At 33.1% G+C, this 23,790-nt stretch overlaps 2 protein-coding genes across 3 annotated transcripts; both read right to left on the reverse strand.

The window, feature by feature from the left end:
* Positions 1-364: 364 nt before the first annotated feature.
* Positions 365-2,169, reverse strand: LOC120078635 (LOB domain-containing protein 16-like). The gene is made up of 2 exons (XM_039032923.2): positions 1,767-2,169; positions 365-898 (listed from the first exon to the last, which is right to left on the reverse strand). The coding sequence occupies exons 1-2, from the start codon at positions 2,100-2,102 to the stop codon at positions 509-511; spliced, it is 726 nt and encodes a 241-aa protein (XP_038888851.1). The 5' UTR covers positions 2,103-2,169; the 3' UTR covers positions 365-508.
* A 13,477-nt stretch (positions 2,170-15,646) lies between these two features.
* On the reverse strand, positions 15,647-23,386 carry PARP1 (poly(ADP-ribose) polymerase 2). 2 transcript variants are annotated; one of them, XM_039032904.2, is made up of 20 exons: positions 23,072-23,386; positions 22,383-22,432; positions 22,109-22,292; positions 21,579-21,765; positions 21,184-21,481; positions 20,676-20,871; positions 20,444-20,605; positions 20,300-20,360; positions 20,129-20,192; positions 19,787-20,038; positions 19,307-19,544; positions 19,066-19,178; positions 18,870-18,946; positions 18,545-18,705; positions 18,124-18,315; positions 17,930-18,038; positions 17,640-17,722; positions 17,396-17,533; positions 17,122-17,304; positions 15,647-16,037 (listed from the first exon to the last, which is right to left on the reverse strand). In XM_039032904.2, exons 1-20 carry the CDS (start codon positions 23,213-23,215, stop codon positions 15,990-15,992), a joined length of 2,940 nt encoding a protein of 979 aa, XP_038888832.1. In that variant the 5' UTR covers positions 23,216-23,386; the 3' UTR covers positions 15,647-15,989. The 2 variants fall into 2 exon arrangements, with proteins under 2 accessions (XP_038888832.1, XP_038888831.1); XM_039032903.2 differs by having other exon boundaries at positions 21,184-21,484.
* Positions 23,387-23,790: the final 404 nt, after the last annotated feature.

Genomic DNA, 23,790 nt, shown 5'->3' on the forward strand with positions numbered 1-23,790 from the left:
AGGCATGCTACATATAAACCCTTTAACTCTTACCTATATGTCGATTTTCTTGTTTGATTTTCTGTTTGTCGATGATTTCTATCATAATTCCTCGATTTCTCGTTTTCTAAGGACATATTTGAAATGACTTTTTAGTGGAAAAAAACATATCTGTAAGCATGTAGAAAATCATTTTATAGAAACAACTCCTAATACCACCATAACATATTTAACTAGTTTTTCTTACCTATATATAAAATTCGATCTATTTTCCTAAGGTAGCCTTGCATCTAGGGAAAAAAAAACAAAATAAAGCAACCAATCCACTACCATATTCCATCTCTACAAATTAAGACTCCGTTTCATAACCATTTTACTTTAGAGATTAAAAGAAAGAAAAAAAAGTTTAACATAAATGCCTCATGCAACTATATACATAATTTTATGGGCTCATAATTGACTATATATATCAGATCAAAATCCATTGTCTTTCAGAAAACAATGAAATTAAATTAAACCCTTTTTTTCATTAGTTTCTCATCATTCTAAGGGCCAAAGCTTGGAGTTCCCCAAGATCATGAACATGAGAAGAAGGTAGTTTTTTTGTAGGGAAGGGTTGAAGAAATTGAGATTCTTCTGGTGATCTGCTTTGGCTCTCATGAAAATTATGAATTTGGTTAATGAATAATAATGCTTCATCATTGTTGGCAGCTGATTCTAGAGAGCTTTGAGGGGAAACTGCTGGGTTGTTGTTCATAATCTGAGTTTGATAATTATTTTGAAAGTTATTTGGGATTCCATTGGAGAGATTGTTATTGAAATTTTCTGTCCATTGAATCTCCATATTGCCTCTTGAATCCATTAGAGTTTGTGCCAGTTGAGCCTTGGCTTGCATCAGCTGTGTTTGTAAGTAGGCCACCTTCAAAACCCCAACAAATTAAACAGTTAATTTATAAGAAACCATTTCAAATTCAAATTAAATATGGGTAATTCAAGGTGCTATCATACGAGGTTGGGAGATGATGAGGATGCTATGATTGTGTCAATCTAGTTGAAATAATCTAGTGCACCTATTGACCCGTTCGGTAATATTTTTTTAAAAGAAAAAATCAAAATCAAAGTTTATATGTGACTTTTTAAATGTCCAAAAATCAATTCAAATAGATCCTGAATCGAGCGAAGAACGATGGAAGAAAGGAGACGAGATAACTTGTTTTGTAGATTCATTAAAAAGTTAAGAATTTTGAAGTTCTCTCTAGATTAAAAGATTATATAAGGTGAAACTTTGAATCTCCCTATTAAATTTTTTGGCTTCAAGCCCTCTCTTTGAGGAAACCCCACATGGAAGCAAACAACTTACAATTCAAAAGTTTAACAAAATTATATGGGTTATGAACGACTAATAATTATTTTAATTTTAGTTTTATGTTTCTGTAAATTATACTTATTCTATAAAGATTTAATTAGTCTTCCTCAATAAAACACACTTCAATTTTTAACCAAATTTCAAAAGCAAAAGGATATATATATTTTTTCACCTTTTAATTTTTTGAACCTTTAATTTGAATTTTGGAAACATCGTTAGAGTAGATAACAAAACAACAGTAATGTTTTAAAGCTTAATTTTTAAAACTCTAAAATTCATATGGGTCAAACAAAAAAAAAAAAAAAAACCAATCTTTAATTCATATTCTTTGACCCTTCTCTACCGAGCGACGAATACAATTGAACTAAAAAGCGATGATTAAAGCAATTAAAGAAATAACAAAAGAGAAAATGATATTCACCTGTTGTTGGAGAGCAAAAATATGAGCAACACAACCATAAACAGGATCATGAATCCTTGCTTGAGCTTCATAAGCAATAGTAACAACAGCTTCACATCGATCATGAACAGGAACATGAAGCAACAACTTTGAAACATTACTTGCACCAAACACTTTATGAATGGCAGCAAATCTTGCAGCCCCTTGCTCTGAGCAAAAGTAAGGAGCAAATATACAATCAGCCACACATTTTCTCCTTAGAAACTTGCATGCTCCACAAGGCGACCCGCCACTACCACCGCCACCGCCACTGCCACCGCCACCGCATGACACACTAGAGGAAGAAGAAGAAGCCATAGGAATTAAAAAAAAGGGGGGGAAGCTAAGGGAGGAGTGCACGAGTAGACTAGAAAAAAGTGCAAAGAAAAAGAAGAAGAGTAAAGGAGATAAGGGTGTGAGCGTGTGGTTTTTCTTATAAAGGAGTGTCAAAGGGAGACATGGAAGGTTTGTGTGTTGGGATAGTAGGGAACATCTCTCTTTAATATAAACTCGAAAAAAAAAAATCTACTTTGACACATCATTTAATGATATATTATTTTTATTTTATGAGCTCTATATAAATCTTAAGTATACTTTTTTTGGTACTTTTTAATAAATTGAGATAGTATGACAAATTGTCTTAAATCATCATTGACCCAATAGTTTAAGTTGATGGATTATTGTTTTATTAAAAGTTTTCCTAATGTAGTCCCCTCAATTTCAAATTATTTTTTTTTATTTCATTGTTTCTCATCCATCAAACAAAGGTTTAAATCTGATATGTTTTTTGTACCTGAATTCTCAATTAGGATGTATAAATTCAAGTTAAATAAGCTAGAGACGGATATTAGACAAGATGAATTTAAGGTAGAGAAGAAACATGACGATGACTTAGAATGATTGTTTTCTAAAAGTTTAAGGACAAAAATAAACATTATGATAATTCAAAGACTAAATTAAAATAGAACAAACTCGAAAGTCTAGGATTATAATCATATTTAAACTTAGAATAAAATTTTCCAATTTAAAATTGGAGAATCGAACTTTAAAATTTTTAATCAAGATTACCTATCTTATGTTAATTGTACTATGCTCATCATGATAATATGTACTATTAGTTTAATAAATTATAAAAAATTAAAATTTTGTGAATGGATCTCCCATCAAATTTCTTGTTTCTTGTCAAGACTTTGTTTTAATTTTTTTTTTCAAAAAGAAAAACAAAAGGAAAATGTGAGTTTGTTTGATTGATGGGTTTTAATAAAATAGTATAATTAATTTATTTTTTTGTTTTTCCGCCGAACGCCGCACCTAAGAATTGCTGCGTTTTGTCGCTTTCCGCTTTTTTTTTTTTTTTAAGTTCTAATTAAATTAAGTGTGTCCTCACCAGCGTTTCTAATTTTTATTATTTTCTTTTTCATTTTCTTTTTCGAGCGTTTATTTTATTTTATTTATATATATATATATTTCTCTCATTATTTTCAAAACATAATAATTGAAAACACATTAAGTTTAGCCATAAAGTTTGTTAATAATTACTAATCGCCAAACATATGTGCAAGAATGGAAACAAAAACACTTCTATATTCCAAATGTCAAATGTGTTCCACAAAATCATATTAAAAAATATAATGATTTTGTTAACTCGAGCATAACTTAGTGGGTACAAAATTTTAGTATGAATCTAATAAGTCAGATCAAATCGAGAACACTCGCTTCAAATATGTGTGTTATTATGTTAATATGAATATTGAGGATCACATTCAAAAAAAATCAAAGGACCTCGTACTCTTAATAAGATAGATTGGTTACTCCTCTCATTGTCAATTTGATTTTGAGATGAAACTCCATATTATTTAATAACAATTATAATTTTAGACTCTATTTGGATTATTATACCTTTTAAAATAATTACTAACGACTACGTTTTTAAGTAAATTCGTGTTTGATAGATTTTAATTTTAAACATAAAGAATAGATGATTGAGTTTGATAAGTTGAAACCTAATTTATCGTGGCTTAGTTAATTACAATGACCAAATTAGACATATTATTCTATTTATATATAGGTTGATATTTAATATATGAATTTTTATAAATTAATTATTTATCATTTTTATAGTTTAAATCATAAATTATATTTTGTTATTTCTTTAAATTATATTGTAAGAAGATAAGAAAAATAATTGTTATGTAAACTTTAAATGAACAAATTTCGATTTAAATACAAATAAAATGTAAGAAAAAAAAGGTAAAATTGTTGTTACTTATTTTCGTTCTCATCAAACTTTATATTAATGTTGTGGGGATTTTTACCTATAAAAAATATTTAAAAATATTTACTCTTTATAATAAAAAGTTTCAAAAGTACAAAGCACTTTTAGAATTTTTTTACTATAAAATGTAAATGTTTTTTTAGATGTTTTTATTTATAAAAATTTCCCTAATGTATTGTATCTTAGAATCTAAAACATGAAAATAATTATTTTCATTATTCACGTCAGAAATATTGATATGATTCTCCATTTCTTCATTCAAGTCATTATTTTAAATAGGAAAATTATAGTAAAGAGAACAATAAAAAATAATGGGTAATTGCAATTGGTAACATTTTTAGAAATAATAACTAAATGTATAACATCATTGAAAAAAAATTACAAATATAGACAAGTCTATCGGTAATAGACTTCTATCGTTGACAGATGACATGGTCTATCACTGATAGACTCCTATCAATAATATAGTATATCATTGATAGATTATTTAAATTTGGTCATATTTGTAATTTTATTTTCATTATGTTATATCTACTAATACTTTTGGTATAATATCTATATTTGTTATATCTACTAATACTTTAAATCTAATATCTATATTTGTAACTGTCTTTGATAATTACTACGGATATATCACCACTTCTAAATTATTAGAGATGTGGTACATTTGACCGATTAAGTTTCAAATATTTTATTTTTCGAAGTTTACCCTTTTTTGCCTTGTTTTACACGCAGTTTCTTTCTTTCTTTCGCTTTTTTCAATTGTTTCAGTCTTTGTTTTTTTCTTTTTTTTCCTTTTTCCTTTTCTAAATTTGTCTCAAATTTTATTTCATCATCCTTTTAAGTTTTTTTCAATTTTGCAAGTTTGTTCTTCGCTATTCCTCTTCATTTTCTTTCCTTTCATTTCATTTGTGTTCTTCGTTCTTTTGTTTCTTTTTTTCCATTCAGTTTCAATCTTTTTGTGGTTTTTTTTCATGGCTTACTTTTACTTTTTTATTTCATTCTTTTTTTTTTTTTTTTTTTTGTTAATTTTAATTTTCTATCTTCAATTTTTCCCTTATTAATTTTCCGTGGCTTACTTTTACTTTGTAATTAAAAAATAATTAATTAAAAAAGAATTGAGAAAGCTATTAGGTTTCGAACCAAGGAACTGAAAGAAACTATTTTTCTCAATTTCTAAAATTTGAGATTTTTACAGAAACGAAATGAGAAATTGGTACATTAAAAACATACCCTTTTTTTTTTGTAAGACTTTAAAAGTATGAAATTTAATAGTAATAGACTTCTATCACTGATAGCCTGTTACATCAATAATAGACTTAGTCTATCGGTAATATGGTTCCTATCACTGACAAATTACATTATAGAAATTAGCACTGATAGCACGTTATCGGTGATAGAAACTACTATTGATAGCACATTACCGGTGATAAAAACTACTATTGATAGCACATAATTGGTGATAGAAGCAACCATTGATAACACGTTATCGGTGATAAAGAGTTATCACTAATAGAATGATATCAATGAGATCATTGATAGCATCTTATCAGTGATGTTATCAGTGAAATAAGCTATCATTGATAACCACAATATGAGTGAAATTAGTGATATCGGTGTTAGAACTTAGGTGATGTCTATATATCGAGTTTCTTTCAAAGTTAACAACCAGTTATATAAGTTTATCATTGATAGACTTAAGTATCAATATTTTAAGGTTGATTCTAATTGATGAAAACCTATTAGTGATAGCAATTAATAGCTACTATCAGTGATAGTCATGATAGAAAATTATTAATGATAGCTATTGTGTTAATCTTTCAAAGTTGATAGTCATTTATGAAAGTCCATAAGTGATGGCCACTAGTAGTTTTCCATCACTGGTATAACTTAATCTTTCAAAATTGTTGGTTTTCTTTTAAAGTTGATAACTACTTATAAAAGTCTATCATTCACTGATAGCCTTAAATGTTAAAATTTCAAGGTTGATTCCAATTGATGAAAGTGTATCAATGATAGCCACCGATAAATGATAGCAAATTGAAACCTAATATTTCAAGATTGTATTAGTATTTCTCAAATTGAAAGTTATCACTAATAGCAGCTATCAGTCAATTGCTATCGTTGATAGTTGCTATCAATGGTAGCTTTCAATTTGAGAAAATGGGGAATAAGTGAGCAAAATGGTGATTGGACGTGGACTTTTTAATCTTTTACCATTTTTTGTTTTATATATGCAATTATTTTATACTTATACTACATAATCTATCACTTTGGATTTGAATTCCATTTATGCAAATAGTCTTTTTAAATATTCTAATATTTCTCAAAATAACCACGACATATATAGTGTTTTGTAAAATAATACAAAATTATTATGATTAGTTATAATGGCCAACCATAGCTATTATTGTAATTTTTATATTAACATTTAACATTTATTTTTTTGTAAGTTAATTGTTTAAAAAATTACATGATTTAGATTGCAAGTTATTTTATATAATTTAAGGGCCATTTGAATTGACTTAAAAAAGAAGTGTTTTTGAAAAAATCATTTTTATTTAAACACTTCTGATAAAAATTGTTGAAAATGTACTTTAAAATTATTTTGAGTAATTGTCAAACACCCTAATTTTTTTCAAAATGACTTGTTTTATAAATTAAACACTTGAAAATGCATTTTCATCCTAAATCATTTTATAGAAGTTAAGAAAATAATTGTAATGAAAATATTGAGTTAGTCAAACTTTTATTGATATAAAATGATATAGATGTAAAAGGAAAAATTAGAAATATAATAGGATAGGATTGTAATTTATAATAATTAGATAAAGAATATGTTAGATTTTTTTAGAAAGCTGCTTTTTAAACTCTAATAATTTTTTTTATATAAAAAAAAGTAATGAATACTTTGTTTTCCTAAACATGTATAACAGTTAAAATTCTTCTAAAATTACATTTGACGAAGCAATCTTAAATAGGCCTTTAAAGTTGGTGCTTTTGTAATTTAAAAACCGAATCAAATCAAACCAAATTATGAATACTCCTTTTAACCCAAACTATCTTAAATATCTTTGAGGGAGTTTTAGATTTGAATTCTCACCTTTATATCAATATTCAAACATGTAATTAACATATGTATGTGTGTATATGTATAAATTTTTTTGTGGGGCCACACTCTTCATTTTTTTTTTCCAATGGAATATGTACCATGTATATCTTAAACTTTTCCATGTTTCTTTTGTCAATTACCTATCATGTTATGCCAAATTAATGGACATTTTTATTTTAAAGTATAAATGAAATGTTTATTTTAAATTAAGTAATTGTATGAGTTCGATGTTTTGTGTTGGCCTACCTCTTAGTAGGGTTGAGGATCTTACAACATTTCTAGGTTTCTTCTAGCTTCTCTTCCTGTTTGTTATCTTGGCTTGCCTCTTATTTCGGAAAGATTTCCATATGCAAGTTGTTTGCCTCTATTGGAAAGAGTTACTAATCATGAGAGAAGCTAATCTTCTAGGATTTTGTCTTATGCCAGTCAGTTTCAATTTATTCACTTTGTTGTACAAAGCTTTAAGTTTATTGGCCAATAAGTATGTTCTGCCTGCTAAAATTGTTCAGGACTTTGAATGTTTGCTTCACTTCTATCTTTGGAAAGGGAAGTTGGATAGTATTGGTGGGACTAAGGTTGTTTGATCGAATGTTTGTCTTCCGTGCTGTGAGGGTGATCTTGGCATCCGCCATATTCCTTCATGGAAAATGTTGTTGTTGTCATGAAATTATTATGGCTTATTTTGATTTTCTCTGGATCCTTATGGGTTGTGTAGGTAGGGGCATATAGCTTGTGGAGTCAAAGTATTTAGGTAGTCTGTGCTGATAAGTCTTCGTCCTAGTGTTGGCAAGATATCCTTCACGTTTGGGATAGTTTCAGGTCCTTGGTTTGATATTCTATTGGGGATGGGCGACTTTATTCAGTTTGGTTTGACCTTTAGTTCGTAGGAGCCCTATCCTCCAATAGTTTAGTATTGTGATTATTTTGAATTCCTTCATGTAAGAGTGAGTGTGATTTCTTGTGCCTTGATGGAACTTAAGAATGTCCTAATTTTGGAGAGCTGGTTGAGCTAGCCTTACAAGTTCATTTGATTGTGTCAAAGGTGGGTAAGGAGGATAGTGTAACTTGGCTTCCTTATCGTTTTGGTATATTTGTAGTCACTAGTATCGAGGAGTCTGTGCGTCCTAGGTATCTTGTGGTGCTTTGAACTAGTCACCTTTGGTTTGGAGGTAATATTCTCAGACATTCATTATTTCATGGCACGTGGTTTGTAATCAATTACAAATGCAAGATTGTATGAGTAGATGGTGTTCTGATATTTCGAGTGATTATGTTTTGTATACTAGTGGTGTTGAGTTGAGGGATTTTTTTTTTCATGTCCTTTTAGTGAGATTGTTTGGGGGACATGTTTTTGTAGGGAAATGTTCTTGTAGGATTTCGTATTGGGATACGCTCAATTGGATTTGCCACATTAGCGCAAGTAATCGACTGAGGCGTAGGGTCTGGAGATTTGTTTGGTTCTGTTATTTAATATGTTTGGTGTGAGCATAACATGTTTGTCCATAGTACTACTTTGAATCCTCCCATGTGATTAGTTTGGTTGTTCGGTGTGAGGTTTTTATTTCATTGTTCTAAATGGCTTGAGGCTTTTATTGTAGGACTCATATAGCTTCTTCATCTTGGGACCTTTCTCTTTAAACTGTCTATGATTTGTTTTTGTGTTTGGTTGATTTTTTTTTTTTTTTGGTCATTATCCATTTCCTTGTTTTTGTGGTGTCTTGTTTGTGCCTGACATCAGACTCTGAGATCCCTTTCTCCTTTTAGCAATTCAATATCTTTATGGAAAATATGTAATTTACCCACATATATATAATTTTATTGTGGGGTCACACTCTTCATTTTTTTTTTTCCAATGTAGTATGTACCATGCATAACTTAAACTTTTCCATGTTTCCTTTTGTCATTTACCTATCATGTTCTGCCAAAATTAATGAGCATGTTTATTTTAAAGTATAAATGAAATGTTTATTTTGAATTAATTAATTCCGAAGCATAAATTAGTGTTCAAATCATCATTACTACCAAAAAGATAGGAATTTTACTATGTATTACAATTAATATTTCATTCATTTTGTCATTTATCTTATCATGTTATATTTATTATTAAATGTTTATCCAATAGTTTATTTAGTTTAGTGGTATAAGATTAAACTTAAGTAACATAAATAAAGCCAATCAAACAGTGGACTAAGTCAACCCAATCAGTTTGAAATATTAGTTTGATATTCTATATTAAAAAAAAAATTTAAAAAAAATGTTGATTTTAGTTGGTTTAGTTTGCTTTTTCTTGGTTCAACTTAATGGTTTATTTGATATAGAAACAAAAAGGAAAAAGAAATTATCAACATTTTTTCCTTATTCTTCTTAAACTAATTAATATGGTAGATTGATTTGAACTAAAACAAACTTCACTGTATAAAGAGTTTAGCAATAACAATAAAGTACTTATATGATAGACTTCATCCTCAATGACTCATGTACAACTTACTCCTCGGTTTCAACTTAGGCTCCTCCAAAGTTTGAGCTCTCCTCACTTCTACAATAACGTTTTTCCAACCTTTGTATGAGGTCTTCTCAATACAACATTCTTAGACTCCTCTTAATTGTGAGATCTTTTCACCTTCATAAGCAAGCTTTTCCCACGCTTTGATTGATCTCTCCTCAACTATTAAAAATAAAAAATAAAAATCATCCTGAGTTCTCACTTACTTCCTAAGTAATTTGCTACACTCACAACAATCCAACCAAGTCTAATTGACTGCTGTAACAAAACCTCAACAAGGGAATACAAAGTTTTTAATCACAATATATGAATACATGAAGATTGAGACTTAGACAATCCCTATGCTCAAAACTCTCAATGCATGCACTTTTATGATAATAATAATAATGATATATAGGTTAGCCTTAAGAAGATTTTCAAAAAAGAAAGAAATAATCTCTGCAGGAAAAGTAAGACAGACCACGAAATCTAAAAAATACGCTAATAAATAAGGAAAAAATATTTGCAGAATTTGCCCATCACGTAACATTGTGTTTGGCATCATACATGACATTTGTAAAACATGTTGCTAAGGATATGAAATCATATATGCACTACACATATCAACATATAAGGAAGAAAACTCTAAACAAAATTCGCATGACACGAAACATGTTGCATACATACTACAAGACATGTGAAACATTTTGATCAAGTTTTACTGTAATAAAATCAGCTAATCATACTGCAGTAACAACTTAATCACAAGTTTTTGTAAAAGAAAAACATACATATACAGTTGCCAATAATTATTTTAAAAGTTATCACAATCCCGATCTAATCCTTAATAACATGACTATTAAGAAAAATCATAATTGAGAACCCAAAAACGTAATTGAAGCACTTAATATTTATGGATCACATCTAATGCTGTAATTTAATGGTTTATACATACTACTTCTGTAACACCCGAGCCCTCACAGGATTTCCTTAGGTGAAGGGAAAAGCTTAGAGTTCAAGCTTTGGAAGGGAAGAGTTAAACTAAGTACCTAAACTATGCCTTGGAGGAAGAAAACTTTCTAAGTGTTGGAGACATAGTAGTTTGGAGTAAAAAATTTGGTTAAGTGCTCAAATATGCTATGGGAATAAGAGTTGAACTCATAGCATAGGAGACGGTGGAGAATCTTGGAGGAGTTCAACGCATGACCAAAGCCATAGCATATTGAACGCATAGAAGTGCATCCCAAGGGGAGATTTTGGACAGTTTTGGATGTTCAGGGATGTGGAAAGTTATGCTATGAGATTATGTTATGAGTCTGGGGAAACATGCGTTGAACACCAGGATGGATGCATAGTAAAGCATAATGGGTGCATAGGGAAGGTATGATGGAGTATAGGGTGTTCTGGGAGAAAAATTGGCTAAGTGTTGGACAACGTAGGGCACCACAAATGGAAGAAATCCTAAAGAGTGAAGTTTTGGACGTATAGATGAAGAATTGGACGCATAGATGGAGTATTGGGGGCATCAATGGCCATGTGGACGCATGTCTTGGAGGGAAGAGTAAGACCAAGAGGACGCATGGCTAAGTCTTTGAGTTTGAGGGAGTAACCTATTCTTTGAGAATAAGATAGAAACCAAAGAAGAAGGGAGTGAAAGAAGATTTGGCGCATGAGGTTGGAGTTGGGCGTATGAGGCTAGGGTTTGGCGCATAGAAGATCTTGTGGATTCCATTTTGGATTTATGAAGTGCAAGATGGAAGCATAAGACGTCTTAGGAAAGAGTCATACCAAGGAAACCTTAAAATCTTAGTTGGACACATAACCTAGGAGGAAAATGTATAGGGTGGACGCATGCCATTATCTTATGCCAAGCAAGAATTTATGCTACAAAGGGAAATAAGTTGATGACATAGTTAAGAAATCATATGTCCAAACCTAAGAGACCATGCATTGGAAGCACCACATGGGTGCAGGAAGATGTGGATGCATATAGGGTTACTGGTGAAGCAACCATGCGTCCAACAATAGGTCAATATACGTTAACTTGGAAACTTAAAGAGTAAGTTCGGATTGACAATAAATGGGGTACGTGGCTCAATCAAATGAAGCCTCGGACGAGCCAAGAGTGAAACGCATTCAAAAAGTGCATCTTCTGGGCTTAAAATTTAATTAGTTTTATGCTTAATTTGAGATCTTTGATGCTTTTAATGTTTGATTGTAGGAAATCAAGCAATTTGATGAGAACATGCAATTTTGAAAGATTAATGACCAAAATACCCCCAAGAAGGTCAAAGTTTTGGGAATCGAAGGCAGGGTAGCGTTGAACAAGCATGCAACGTTGCCCCATGATATTGCAAGGCAAAGAGCTCATGGAAATAGGGCAACGTCACAACACTGCTTGCAGCGTTGCAATACTACAATTAATAATGCTGAAATTATCGTCAGCATTGCAACGCTACATTGGAGCGCTGCAACACTGCGACTGCTGTCTATATAAACAGTTTTTGGCTGATTTGATTTGATGAGGCACTTTTAGGGCTATTTTGAGAGTGTAAAGCAATATTTTGATGAGGCTTCCCTGGGGAGTGTAATTCTAGATAAAGGCGGCGTCTCGGAGCTTCAAATGATCAAAGATTTGAAGTCATTGGGTTGCGATTCTGGATTCAAGAACATGGTTTGTAAATTTCTTCCCTCTTTTATTTTCTGTCCTTTTTGTTTGGAAACTTCATGAATAGTCTATGTTTATGTTGTAATCATGAATGATTGATTTGTGTTTCTAGGGTGTTGATTTAGTTTTATAGATTGTGAAAACTGAATTAGTTGCTTCTTGGATTGAATTTATGCATAATTATTTTAGCATGTTTGTTCTTAATGCTTTTGATTAACTGATCACTAATTAAATGTTCTTTACTTAGTGTCTGTCTCAAGAGAAAAGGTGTTAAGTTGGATCTAGCATGTTAAATTGTTAAACGAGTATGCACGAGAGTGATAGAAGATTAATAGAGATTGTTGACGGAAGAACTTAATATTATGGCTAATTAAGCGATAAAAGAGATTTGGGTCGATGGTTAGTCATTAGAAAGGGTTGAACTCGAGAGAGGATACCTGGATAAAAGACTCCTAGATTTATAATTTGCATGAATCAATCTAAGGTCAAAGTAATTAATTTGGTTAATTTGTTTAATGAAATCATATCCTAAAACGTGTCTTTGTCTAGTTTCACCCCGGTTTTATCTTTTATTATCTTTTAGGATTAGATTAGTTAGGTTCTCATCATAATCCGATCCCCTAAATAAAATTAGAAGAATCTCTGAATAGCTAAAAGAGTCAAACCAATTCCTCAAAGGACGATACTCGGTCTCTTGACCGTTTTACTATATTATAATTTGACGCATGCGCTTGCTCTACCATCAAAGAGTAAGGTGGACACATAATAGGACATGCAAAAGCTAGAATAACATCTCAAGGGGGGGCGCTATTCATTAGACTATGCATGTGAAGACACCTCAAGCTCGTATGCAAGTAGGAGGTGTTAAGGACCATTATGCTGAACTTAGCATGGTGTTGACACATAAGTTTCTCGTGCAAACCATGTGTCATGCGTTTGTGGCATAGGAAGAGTGACAAGGATACTTCTGAGGGCCTATAAATACACCGAGAGAACTTTATTTCAGCTCACAACTCAAATTCTCTTCAGAAAATATTCAAATGAGAGGTTTAGGGAGAGTTTAGGTTTCGGGGTAAGGTTCATGTGTTGGCCAAAGAATGCCCATGCGTTAACCACTGATGTCATGTGTTCACCTAAGTCCATGCGTTGAGTAGATGAAATCCATGGGTCTAAAAGGTGTTGCCATGCGTCCAACTGCTTAGGGAAAGCCTGCCTTGCATCTGACTACTGTCCAGAAGTATTCAAAGGCCTAGTTTCATATCAATAGGAGTTGGTAAGCTAAGTTTAGGACCAAGAAGGTATTCTAAGGTTATTTTAGCCCTAAACATGAGACTCTAAGTCAACATTGAGCTAGTGCAAGCCCGGGATTCCAAAAGGAACCAGGGAACTATGAGTGGTATTCTTCTTAAGATCTTGTGCATATAGATGTATGAGTAGCTTGAATGATGATGAGAATATGTGGCCTGGGATGGTCAGGAGGTCAAAAGACCTAGTTTCTGAGCCTATGGCAGAACCTCAGAGGATGGTCAGAGGGTCATGAGATCCTAGTTCTTAAGTCTGCAGGAGGAACCTCATGTGGGATGGTTAGAGGACCGACAAGTCTAGTTTCTAAGCCCATAAGAGAGGGATCTATGTGCACATAGAAGTAATTTGAAGATGTGGTTAACTATCTACCGTGTGTAGGTAGAGCAGATAGCAAACTCGTTCGGACTAGAGGTTTGAATAATGACTTTGCTATGTGAATATGTTGTTTAAGCTATTCGTCTCTGTGGGTTGGAAGAGACCATGTAAGTTGCTTACCACTCACTGGGCTTTTAGCTCACTTTTTTCTTTTATGTTTCCTTCGCAGGTAGCAGAAGAGTCCAAGTTGTTATGAGAAGACGAGGTCTGCCATAAGTTAGATGTTAATTAAGTGGTTGTTGAATGGGTTGGGCAAATGCTTGGTAAAAAACCCTTACAATTCATATGGAACTGATAAAGTTGTTTTTTCTTATTTTCAACTAAGATGAATTATAATTAGTTCATATGGGCAATAGGTATCACAAAAGGGTGGTATCTGTCGTCGTCGCGCTTCCTTCCGAGTTCGAGAGGTGAGCTCGAAAGGGGGTGTGACAACTTCAATTCTTTTACTTTTGACTTTGGTTCATTTTAGTCCCCTTTTAAAATATTCATTTTAGTCTTTAAACTTTCAACTTGAACAATATCTAAATACTTTTAATTTTTGTTCATTTTGGCCTATGTCCTTTCAAAATATCCGTTTTGGTTACTATGCTTTTAAAAAAGGACCATTTTTATCTCTATTTGCAAAATTTCAACATAATTTTTATACATAATAGAGATCTTTTGATACATATTTATAACTTTTATACATAATATAAACCTTTTGATACATATTTACACTTACGTTGTAAGAAAATTAGCACATGCAATGTAATTTTAAAATTATGGTTGAAAAAAAATGAAATAAAAATAAAGATGAAGGAATTTTAACGATTACTTTTTACAGGTATGGAGATTAAAATGAACATTGTAAAAATAACAGGTATGGAGACTAAAATAAACATTCTAAAAGTAGTCTTAAATGAATCAAAACTAAGAGTATGGAAAATAATTATTTAAACCTAATATAATCTACAAAATATGAACAAAGACAGATGAAGTTGGTAAAGTTTGAGATTAACATTGAACTTAAATGGAGGAATCTATTGGAGTTGGAGACACTTTGACTTGGGAACCCAAATGAGACACATAATGCTTGGTTGGTTTCTAAATGTGCAAAAAACTAAAGCATTGGAAGTTGAGTCTTACAAAATGGTCAAACAAATTCAGTTGAAAAGTGAATAATAAAAAGTGCTTTTCTTTCAATTCACTTTCTAGTGGACACATCTCTTGGAGAAACAAAGGGGCAAGACATTAAAGAAGATTTAATGGATCCCATCGTCATTAAACTGAAGAAAATGACTGCTTCTTCTTCCCATGTCATTAAACAGCAACTAGATTTTCAGAGAAAACAAAGCCTTTGGCAATGGCATTCCTCTTTTTCCCTTCAAATTTCTTCTACAATTTCCCAGCTTGTTGTAAGAGTGTGATATAAGCAAACATTTATTTGGCAACACCTCACTAATGCACATGGCAGCCATGCAATGCAATTCAGCAGCAGCAACCTAACTTTTAGGATTCCAAAATCACAAACTTTCATCCCATTTGAACAAAGATAAGAATCACACTCAATTGAAGAAGCTTTGCCTTGAATCTTAAGCAATGAAAAGAAAAAAAAAATAATGGACTTTGATTGATGATATTTGATGTTGCTGATTCAAAGAGAGAGATCAATCAGTCTGTCTTTCCTTAGATTACGCTTTCAGAATATATCACTTCGGTCCTGAACCTGTTTATCAAGTCTAATCACAAAAGATTTCAATTCAAGCACTGTTTTTAGGCAAATCACATTTACTTTACATGGGTGGAAGAAAGAAAAGATCTCCCTCCTTACTGGGTTGCCTCCTCAAAATGAGATCTTTTCAAGACTTGCACAAAAAAGGAGAGTTCAAAACAGTTCAATTCTTTTCCCATATTAACAAAAACAAAGAAGCAGTTTCTGATCTGATGACAGAACTGCAGACTGTACAACTTTCCTTCCGTTCGAATAACTACATGTTGTCTTCTTCTCACCTCTTGTGATGAAACCTCACCTTCAGTAAGAATTGCATCTTAACCTGTTTAATCACATCCACAACTCTCAATCAGTCAATTACATGAAATGCCATTGTCTCCATTCTTATTTCTATTCCAATAACATACATGTGGGAGGGAGTGATTCTATAACTAAGCAAATTTTCGGGAGCCTTATCGACTTGTGAAATTGCTGTTTGCAAATTATATCTTTAAGAAATTTAATGATATGATGATTTCAGTTGTTGAATTTGAGTAACAAGATTGATTTTCTCTAAATAAAGCTTTGCATGAAGTTGAAAATAGTTGAATTAAGTGAAACGATTAAAGACTAACAGGGTTTTCAGTCACAAATACAGTACATTATCTTAGAATAAGTTTTGCTTATAACCATTTTGTTTTCTGTTTTTTGCTTTTATCACTGATAACCAGTTCAAATTTTAGAAACAATTATTGTTTCTCAACATTTTACTTTCTTCTTTAACTCTACCTAAAATCCATAGAGGTAGCTCCCATTATCTATGGTGCCGGCCCACCACAATGTGGCTGGGGTTACAATATCAGATATATAAGAGTGAAATTATAAAACATATTTTGAATGTGTATCCAAAGGTTTAGAGGGAGAAACTCTGAATGTGGCAACCACATAGAATCATTTTTCATAATTAGGGAGCATATAGAGATTTTGAATACGGAGATCCAAAGATTATTAGAAAGCTATCATATTGTAGCGGCTCATTCGATCATTTTTTTCACTCAACCTTTTTCAACTTGGATCTTTTTCCTCTCTCAAAACTTATCTCTAACATGCCGCTCTCTCTAGATAGAGTAAAGTCACCACAAATGCGAAGAATCAAAAGCAGTGCACTTATATATCTACCATTATAGCACTCACCTTTCCTCCCCCATAACCAACTTTCTTTTAACTATAAATATATATAACAAGATGGTATCTTAATTATTGTAAATATAACCAATTCAAAACTTGTCTCTTTCTCTCTCGACAATTTCTACTATTACTTTATTATTATAAGGTTAACTTTTTTTATAAAGTATATATAAACAGAAGACAACACAACACAATCAGAATATACAAGAATAAAACCAAAGCATTTTTAAAAAACTTACTTGAGCCGTATCATACACAATGTACTCATTGTACATCAACTCTGAAGCTTTCACATTTGACGCCACCGGTTTCCCACAAGGAACCACCACATCATCCTTCCACTTCACATGTTCTGATGGAGCTGGCATTTTCTTCCCAAGCCCTTTCGTCGAATGTTTTCCTCGAGGTGGTTTTTCCATATACTATAACCAACAAAAAAAGAAAAAGATCAATTCGCCTCCAACTCTTTCCCATTCAACGACAAACAATGTTATCATTCCTAATTCAACTCACTTCAGCTTTCTTCAGCTCGCAAACCTCCCCTAATGCAACTTCACTCAAAATCATAAACCCAACGGGATTGTTCCTGTCCGTGTAGCAATACTGTGCACTTTTACTCACCAGATCCGCAAAGTATATTCCCTTTCCAAACTGCACTCAATAACATATTCCCAGACAAACAAGAAAATGTACTTCAATTTTTAGTATAATTCATACTCTAAGAACCAATATACACCAAATAGCCAAATAGGTATACCATATAACCAGTTGCTGGAGCTTCTGGAGGAGCTATTCTCAACCCCTGGCTAAGTATCCCAACAAAATTCGTCAGCCGTGAACCTACACCATATAAACATTAACGTCATATACTGCTTCCTATTAGTACAGTCAACATAAGTAAAGCTCAACTAGCTAAGGCATTCTAATTTTCAACCAAAAGTCAAAGTACTGAATTCATACTCCCACGTAATAATGAGCTTAAAAAGGGGAAAGAAAAAAGTTTCTAATAGTACATCATTTTCTATATTAAAAAAAGGTTGACTTTACCATGCCACAGCAGCATTTTATTCTTAAGTTTTTGACGGAATGGAGCATACTTATCGAACTCCCCTTCTCTCTCCAGTGAAAATACTTCTTCAAGCTCCAGAGCCCAATCCTTCCAAAAGGTACAAATTAAAACAATATCAGCTAGTATTCGTGCACGGTGAAGGAAAGTGACAGGACAAGAGAAGTAAACTAACCGTATGAGTTGGGGCATGAGTGGTGAGAAGATACTTCTCAATTAACTTATAATCCTCACTTTCGTGAGATAATGGAGCAATATCACAGTGCAGCTTCTTATACTTATCATCAAGAGATTCATCACTGTCATCATCAAACCCAACCAACCTAGAAGCAATCTCGATATCCTGGAGTGCTTCCAGCATTTTCAACTAGGAAACAATGCAGAGTAGTCCAGTTAAAGGAGGGGAAACAAGAGGGCTCAAAGAAAGTTCAAATCAAAAGGCAATAGAAAGTTCTAATCAAAAGGCCTTCATGAATTCAAATTGCCAACGTCATAGATGTTTTGAGTTTCTTTCTTTCAAAGTACGCAAACAAGGTAAAAGTTCCCATTGTTAAAGGAACCCCATGTACTTGGTTAGGAAATAAGTGGTCAGTTACCTTAGACTTGAAATCGTCCTCATCCCTTATAATGTGCGGATGAATAGAAGGAATCACGGTGAAAAAACGATTGCTGGCATCAATAATCAAGCTTTCTTTCATAGACGGATCATGCATGCTACTGTTTAACAGGTTTTGGATTTCTGTTAAAGCTTCGAAACCTGAAGTAGATGTCAGAGAAAGTAGAAATATAAGAAAACAATTTTGAATTTTAAAAAAAGATATCAATTTGGGCTTAAAAAAACTCCCATTTAAAAAAGAACTAAAAATATGCAAGAAATGCGGTTGATATCCTGTATTTGATGAGAGATTCAAGACATTTTACCCTTCTGGATGTTACTTCTGCTTAATTTTCCAAGCGGCATCTCTGCCATATTTATCTCAAACTCCATCATAGCAGCCCTGCAAGACTTAAGACTTAGTGTTTGACTCGAACAAATAAATATTTATACATATCTTAAAAGACCCATGCATGAGCCAGTAGCAACCCAACCCCCAATGAGAAAGGTCATTTGGAAAACCTGTAAGTTTCCACATTGAACAGCATCTTCATTAATTCTGCTAATTGAGGAGCGAGTTTAGTGGTCGAGTAATTCTTCGGTTTCTTTGGCATATCTTTGTTCACTCCATAATCCTACAAGTTCCAACATTGAGACTTGACTCAAGCAGTGAAAGTAACATGATCACTAGAGGAGCTGTAGAACTAAGAAAGTAATGGTAGTGAAGAAGACGATGTGATAATGATGAAAGGAAGAGTAGTACGATATCCAGTGGGAAGAATCTGCCAGGCTGCTTTTCAAAGTTTAGTTTCTGTTCCCAGGCTTCCCACGGATTCCCTGTCTTCTCAAGGAATAACCGTTTGAATTCACGTATTGCATCTGATTTTGTCATCTCATCAAGTTTGACTCCACCAATTTTCTCATTTCCCACTCGACCCCATTTGCGAAAAATGTAGCAGTCTGAACTCTTATCATCTTGAATGATTTGCAGAATATAATAGCTTCCAATAGTAAACATAAATATGTAAGAGATTGCACTGACCAATCCAAGCAGAGAAGTCTACTAGTCTACTACTTAAAAATGAAAGTTCAAAACACACATACACATTTGCACACACCCTTTGTTACCTACTGGCAAAAACAATCATCAGTACATCTAAACCAACATTCCCAAAATCTCAGACATACCTAGTATGAATGCATAGGAAAACAGTTTCGGGTGCAGGGGAGAAAACAAGAATACCTATTAATTCCAGTTGACAGGTCTGACATATTTAAAGTTGTATTATAGATGCTTTTCTTGTCTTCAAGAATATGACCTGTATCCTGCAAGCCTGAGGATTCGTGCACTGCACTTCGCCCTTTCACCTTTACGGTGACCAAGCTGGTGGACTCACCAGTGGCTTCAACTTTATATCTATCATATGGAAGCTTCTTCTGTTTTCTAAAGCAATCTACCACATACTCTTCCCGAACTATAGGTATCTTCATCCTCCTGTTCATTGAATTCAGTAACCAAAAGAGAGAGAAACTGGAAATCAATTGATTAAGAAAGATACAACTAACAACTGCAGGGATGATTTACCTTGCTTTCTTCATTTCTGTATTATATTCATCCACATCTCCACTCACAACCAAGCAATTAGTATCTGCACTTAATTTTTGTCATCAAAGTAGACTAACATAACATATCTAAATTCTAAAAGAGTTGCATGGTGACTGACCAACGAGGTCATAAAGACAGTAAAGAAAATACCTTTCTTTATCTTGGCATGAACAGCTCCACCTTCACCCTCGATTTTTCTTTTCCATTCTCCCTGCAAGATTCGACACAACGATTTCAACTATTGCATTTCACACAACGAAAGTAATTTCAAGCATACAACCGCTTGGATCTTACCATGGAATCTTTTAATCCACAGAAGGAAACTCTTAACTCAGCCAAGCTTTCAGCCTTTGATGATTGTGATTGACTATTAGAAGCTTGATTGCCATTGGCACTACTGGAAGATGGTGGTGGCAATAATCGAATAGGTTTTGCACCTTTTTGTGATTTAAACCACTGCAAGAGACCATAAGATGTGAAATCATGATTCGTGTTACTTTCACATAAGATTGGTTTTTGCAGAAACCTTGCTAAGATATTGGTTGCCAGTCTCTTCTGGGACTTTCCACTTCCCCTTAAGGCGCTCTGGTTCACAAGTAGAGTAGCTACACTTGCTCCATGCAGACTGGTATCCATGACATCGATACATGCCCCCAGAGTAACGTAATGAACCAGCACAGATAGGGCATTTTGCAAGTGCTCCAAACATCATACCATCAGCACTAAACAAGTCAAATTAATTAGGAAATGTGTGCCAGTATTAGAAGCAACAAAGAGAAACCTTTTGGAATAACAAACAAAACCATAACAACTAATATAAATATACCCAAGATAAAAATTTTAAAAATAAAAAAGAGAAAAAAAAAGGTTATATCAACTACCTTTCAACAAAATTCGTTCAAGAATTACCAAGATGCTAGCATGATTGTCATAAAGCAGTAATGCATGAAAGAAAGGATAAGTCCAATACTAGTCTCTGAAGAACAATCAATTATAAGAAAAGAAAGGGGCAAGACTTGAAGGCAAGAAACTACCAGCGATCACGCAAATCAAGCTCTGATCCTGTTGAATCTTGATCATTAGATTCAAGCATTTCCCGCAACTCTGCAGTTGTCACGTGCTTTTTCAGATCATCTTTTAGCTTCCATAGTCCTTTACTTTGTGCCTCCAGTTTACTCACTAAATCAGATGAGTTTTGGGGGTCTGCTGAAACAATAGCATTTTTCATGGACCTGCTTTCAGAAACATCTCCTACAGCCTTAGTAACTTTAGAATCCTGGTCTTCCACAGTGTCTTTTTTACGTTTACCAGCTTTTGAAGTCGTCTGTTTCTCTTCTATAAGCCATGTACACATATACAAAAGAGTTGATAAATGAATGAGCTTAGAACATCTAAAACACTATTTTGTAGATTTACATGAAGGCCATACCGTTTTTTACAGCAGATGAAGGCTTTTTAACCAAGGCACTAACAGCAGCCTGATCAGAAGGTGGGAGGTTTTGCCAACCTGCCAACTTCTCAACTTGGGTAGATGGAGACTGTTCCATGTAGCAGTTTGCATGGTACCAAGCCAGGCCCTTGGCCCCTTTACCATCTAGGGCAGTGGACAAACGAACCTTGGAATTGAGTTACAACTAAATCAATATTTTTCTTTAATGAGTCCATAGACATGGATGACACAATAGATAAAAATTAATAATAATAATAATAATAAAATAAAAAATAAAAAAATAAAAGAAAGAAAGAAAAGAAAAGGAAAGATCCCTAGTTATTTCTAATATCTAAGACCTTTAAATCCTCAAAACAGCATTTAAATCCTCGTTGGTTTAGGTTTGAACGTGAAAACAAGAAATCCAAATAAGAAAGACAAGCTACATAGAGGGTTAAAAGATAAGAGATGTTTAACTATATTCACATTGAGAGAATAGGATGTTAAGAGAAGATGGATAAACAAGCTACCTCTCCTTTCATAATCTTCTGTTTGCAGTGCTTGCAAGAAGCACGTGAAGTTTGCGAAACTTCAATACCACTCTCTACAGGCGTAACAGCAACTGCAGCTGCAGCTACACTGTCTTCCACATATTTTCTGATCTTCTGCTGATCTTCCCATCTCAATGAATCAAGTCCTTCAACATCGTCAATTCTATCACATCGTAAATTTGAACCAATAAGCATATTTTCCATATGTTATACATGTAATATCCATATGGTAAAATATCATTAGTACACGTACGATTTAATCTGTTTTGCCTTCTTCAATATGCAGGCCGCATGATTCCACATCTGTTCAGAAAAATATGAGCATATCAACATTAAGAATGTCTAATCATAACTAAACTATAGGTACACTCCATGAATTTAAAATAATATGCCAAGGAAAATAAAGGACGTCTGAGTGAGATAGGTTCCAATTAACAAGCAAACACTAAAATAGAGAAGTTAAAAGGCATAAGATAAGAGGAAACTCAATTTCTAACTAGAAGAAAAGAACTGAAAAGGCATTGTTAACTAAATAAATTAGCAGCCAGAACTGATAATTAGGGAATTTCACGACGCACCCAAATTGAAATAACCCCATCGGAAATTAATCCTTATCCATTTCAAAATACACATAATTGAAATGTCTCCATAAACAAAAGTTTTGAAAAGCGAAAGTCAGTGAGAACCGATTCCAAGTGGAAGAAAATGTATATTCTCCAAACGAACAGTTAATAGAAGATGATAAGGAGAGTAACGTAGCGAGAAAAACCAATAAACTGATACGAAATGAAGAATACGAAGAACAAAAACAGAGTTACCAAAAACCTAAACTTTCAAGTGAAGCTAACAAGAAGGGTTAAACGAAGAAACCCAGAAACTCAACAGGGAAGTGGCACTCAAAAAAGGGGGGGAAATGATGAAAGAGGGAAATGGGTGAATTACAGGCATGAAGCCGTCGAATTGGGTGGCCTGAACCATCTTGCCGAAGCGGAGATTCTCCTTCTGAATGGGACTTTTGCAGGTCTTGCAGGAGGATCGAGAAGACTTGGCATATTCAACCTTCCATGGCTTCTGGGGGTTCTCCATTTTCACCTGAACTTAACACTTTGTATAGAAATGCGCTGAAGAACAGTAGCCCACAATCAGAAACATATATATACAGTTCAAGGAATGTTGGGTGTGAGCGAAATTGAGAATCTTTGATTTAAAAAATGTAATCTTGGTCAGAGGAGCGAGGGAGAGTGAGTGACACCGAGCGAAAGAGACAGAGAGTCGGAAAAGCTTCTTCTCGACGATTCATTTTGGGCCATTTTGACTTTGGGCTCTCAGACTTCTCGGGCAAGGAGACAGAATAGCCCAATTTCTTTTATAAAAAATAGGGCTAATTGCATTTAAACGGAAAATAATAGTATATGTAGTAAAAAATAATTATATATAGAGTAAGAAAATGGTAAAAAAAACTAAAAGGTTCACATCTAGCCACCATTTTGCTCACTTCTTCCCGATTTTCTCAAATCGAAAGCTATCAGCTGCTATCACTAATAACTATTATCAATTGCTATCAGTGCTAACTTTCAATTTGAGAAATATTATTATAATCTTGAAATATGAGCTGTTAATTTGCTATTAGTTATTAGTGGTTATCATTAATACACCTTCAT

The sequence above is a fragment of the Benincasa hispida genome, chromosome 5 (genome assembly GCF_027475165.1).
Source record: "Benincasa hispida cultivar pf3 chromosome 5, pf3_genome.v1.1, whole genome shotgun sequence".
NCBI classification, from domain to species: Eukaryota; Viridiplantae; Streptophyta; class Magnoliopsida; order Cucurbitales; family Cucurbitaceae; genus Benincasa; species Benincasa hispida.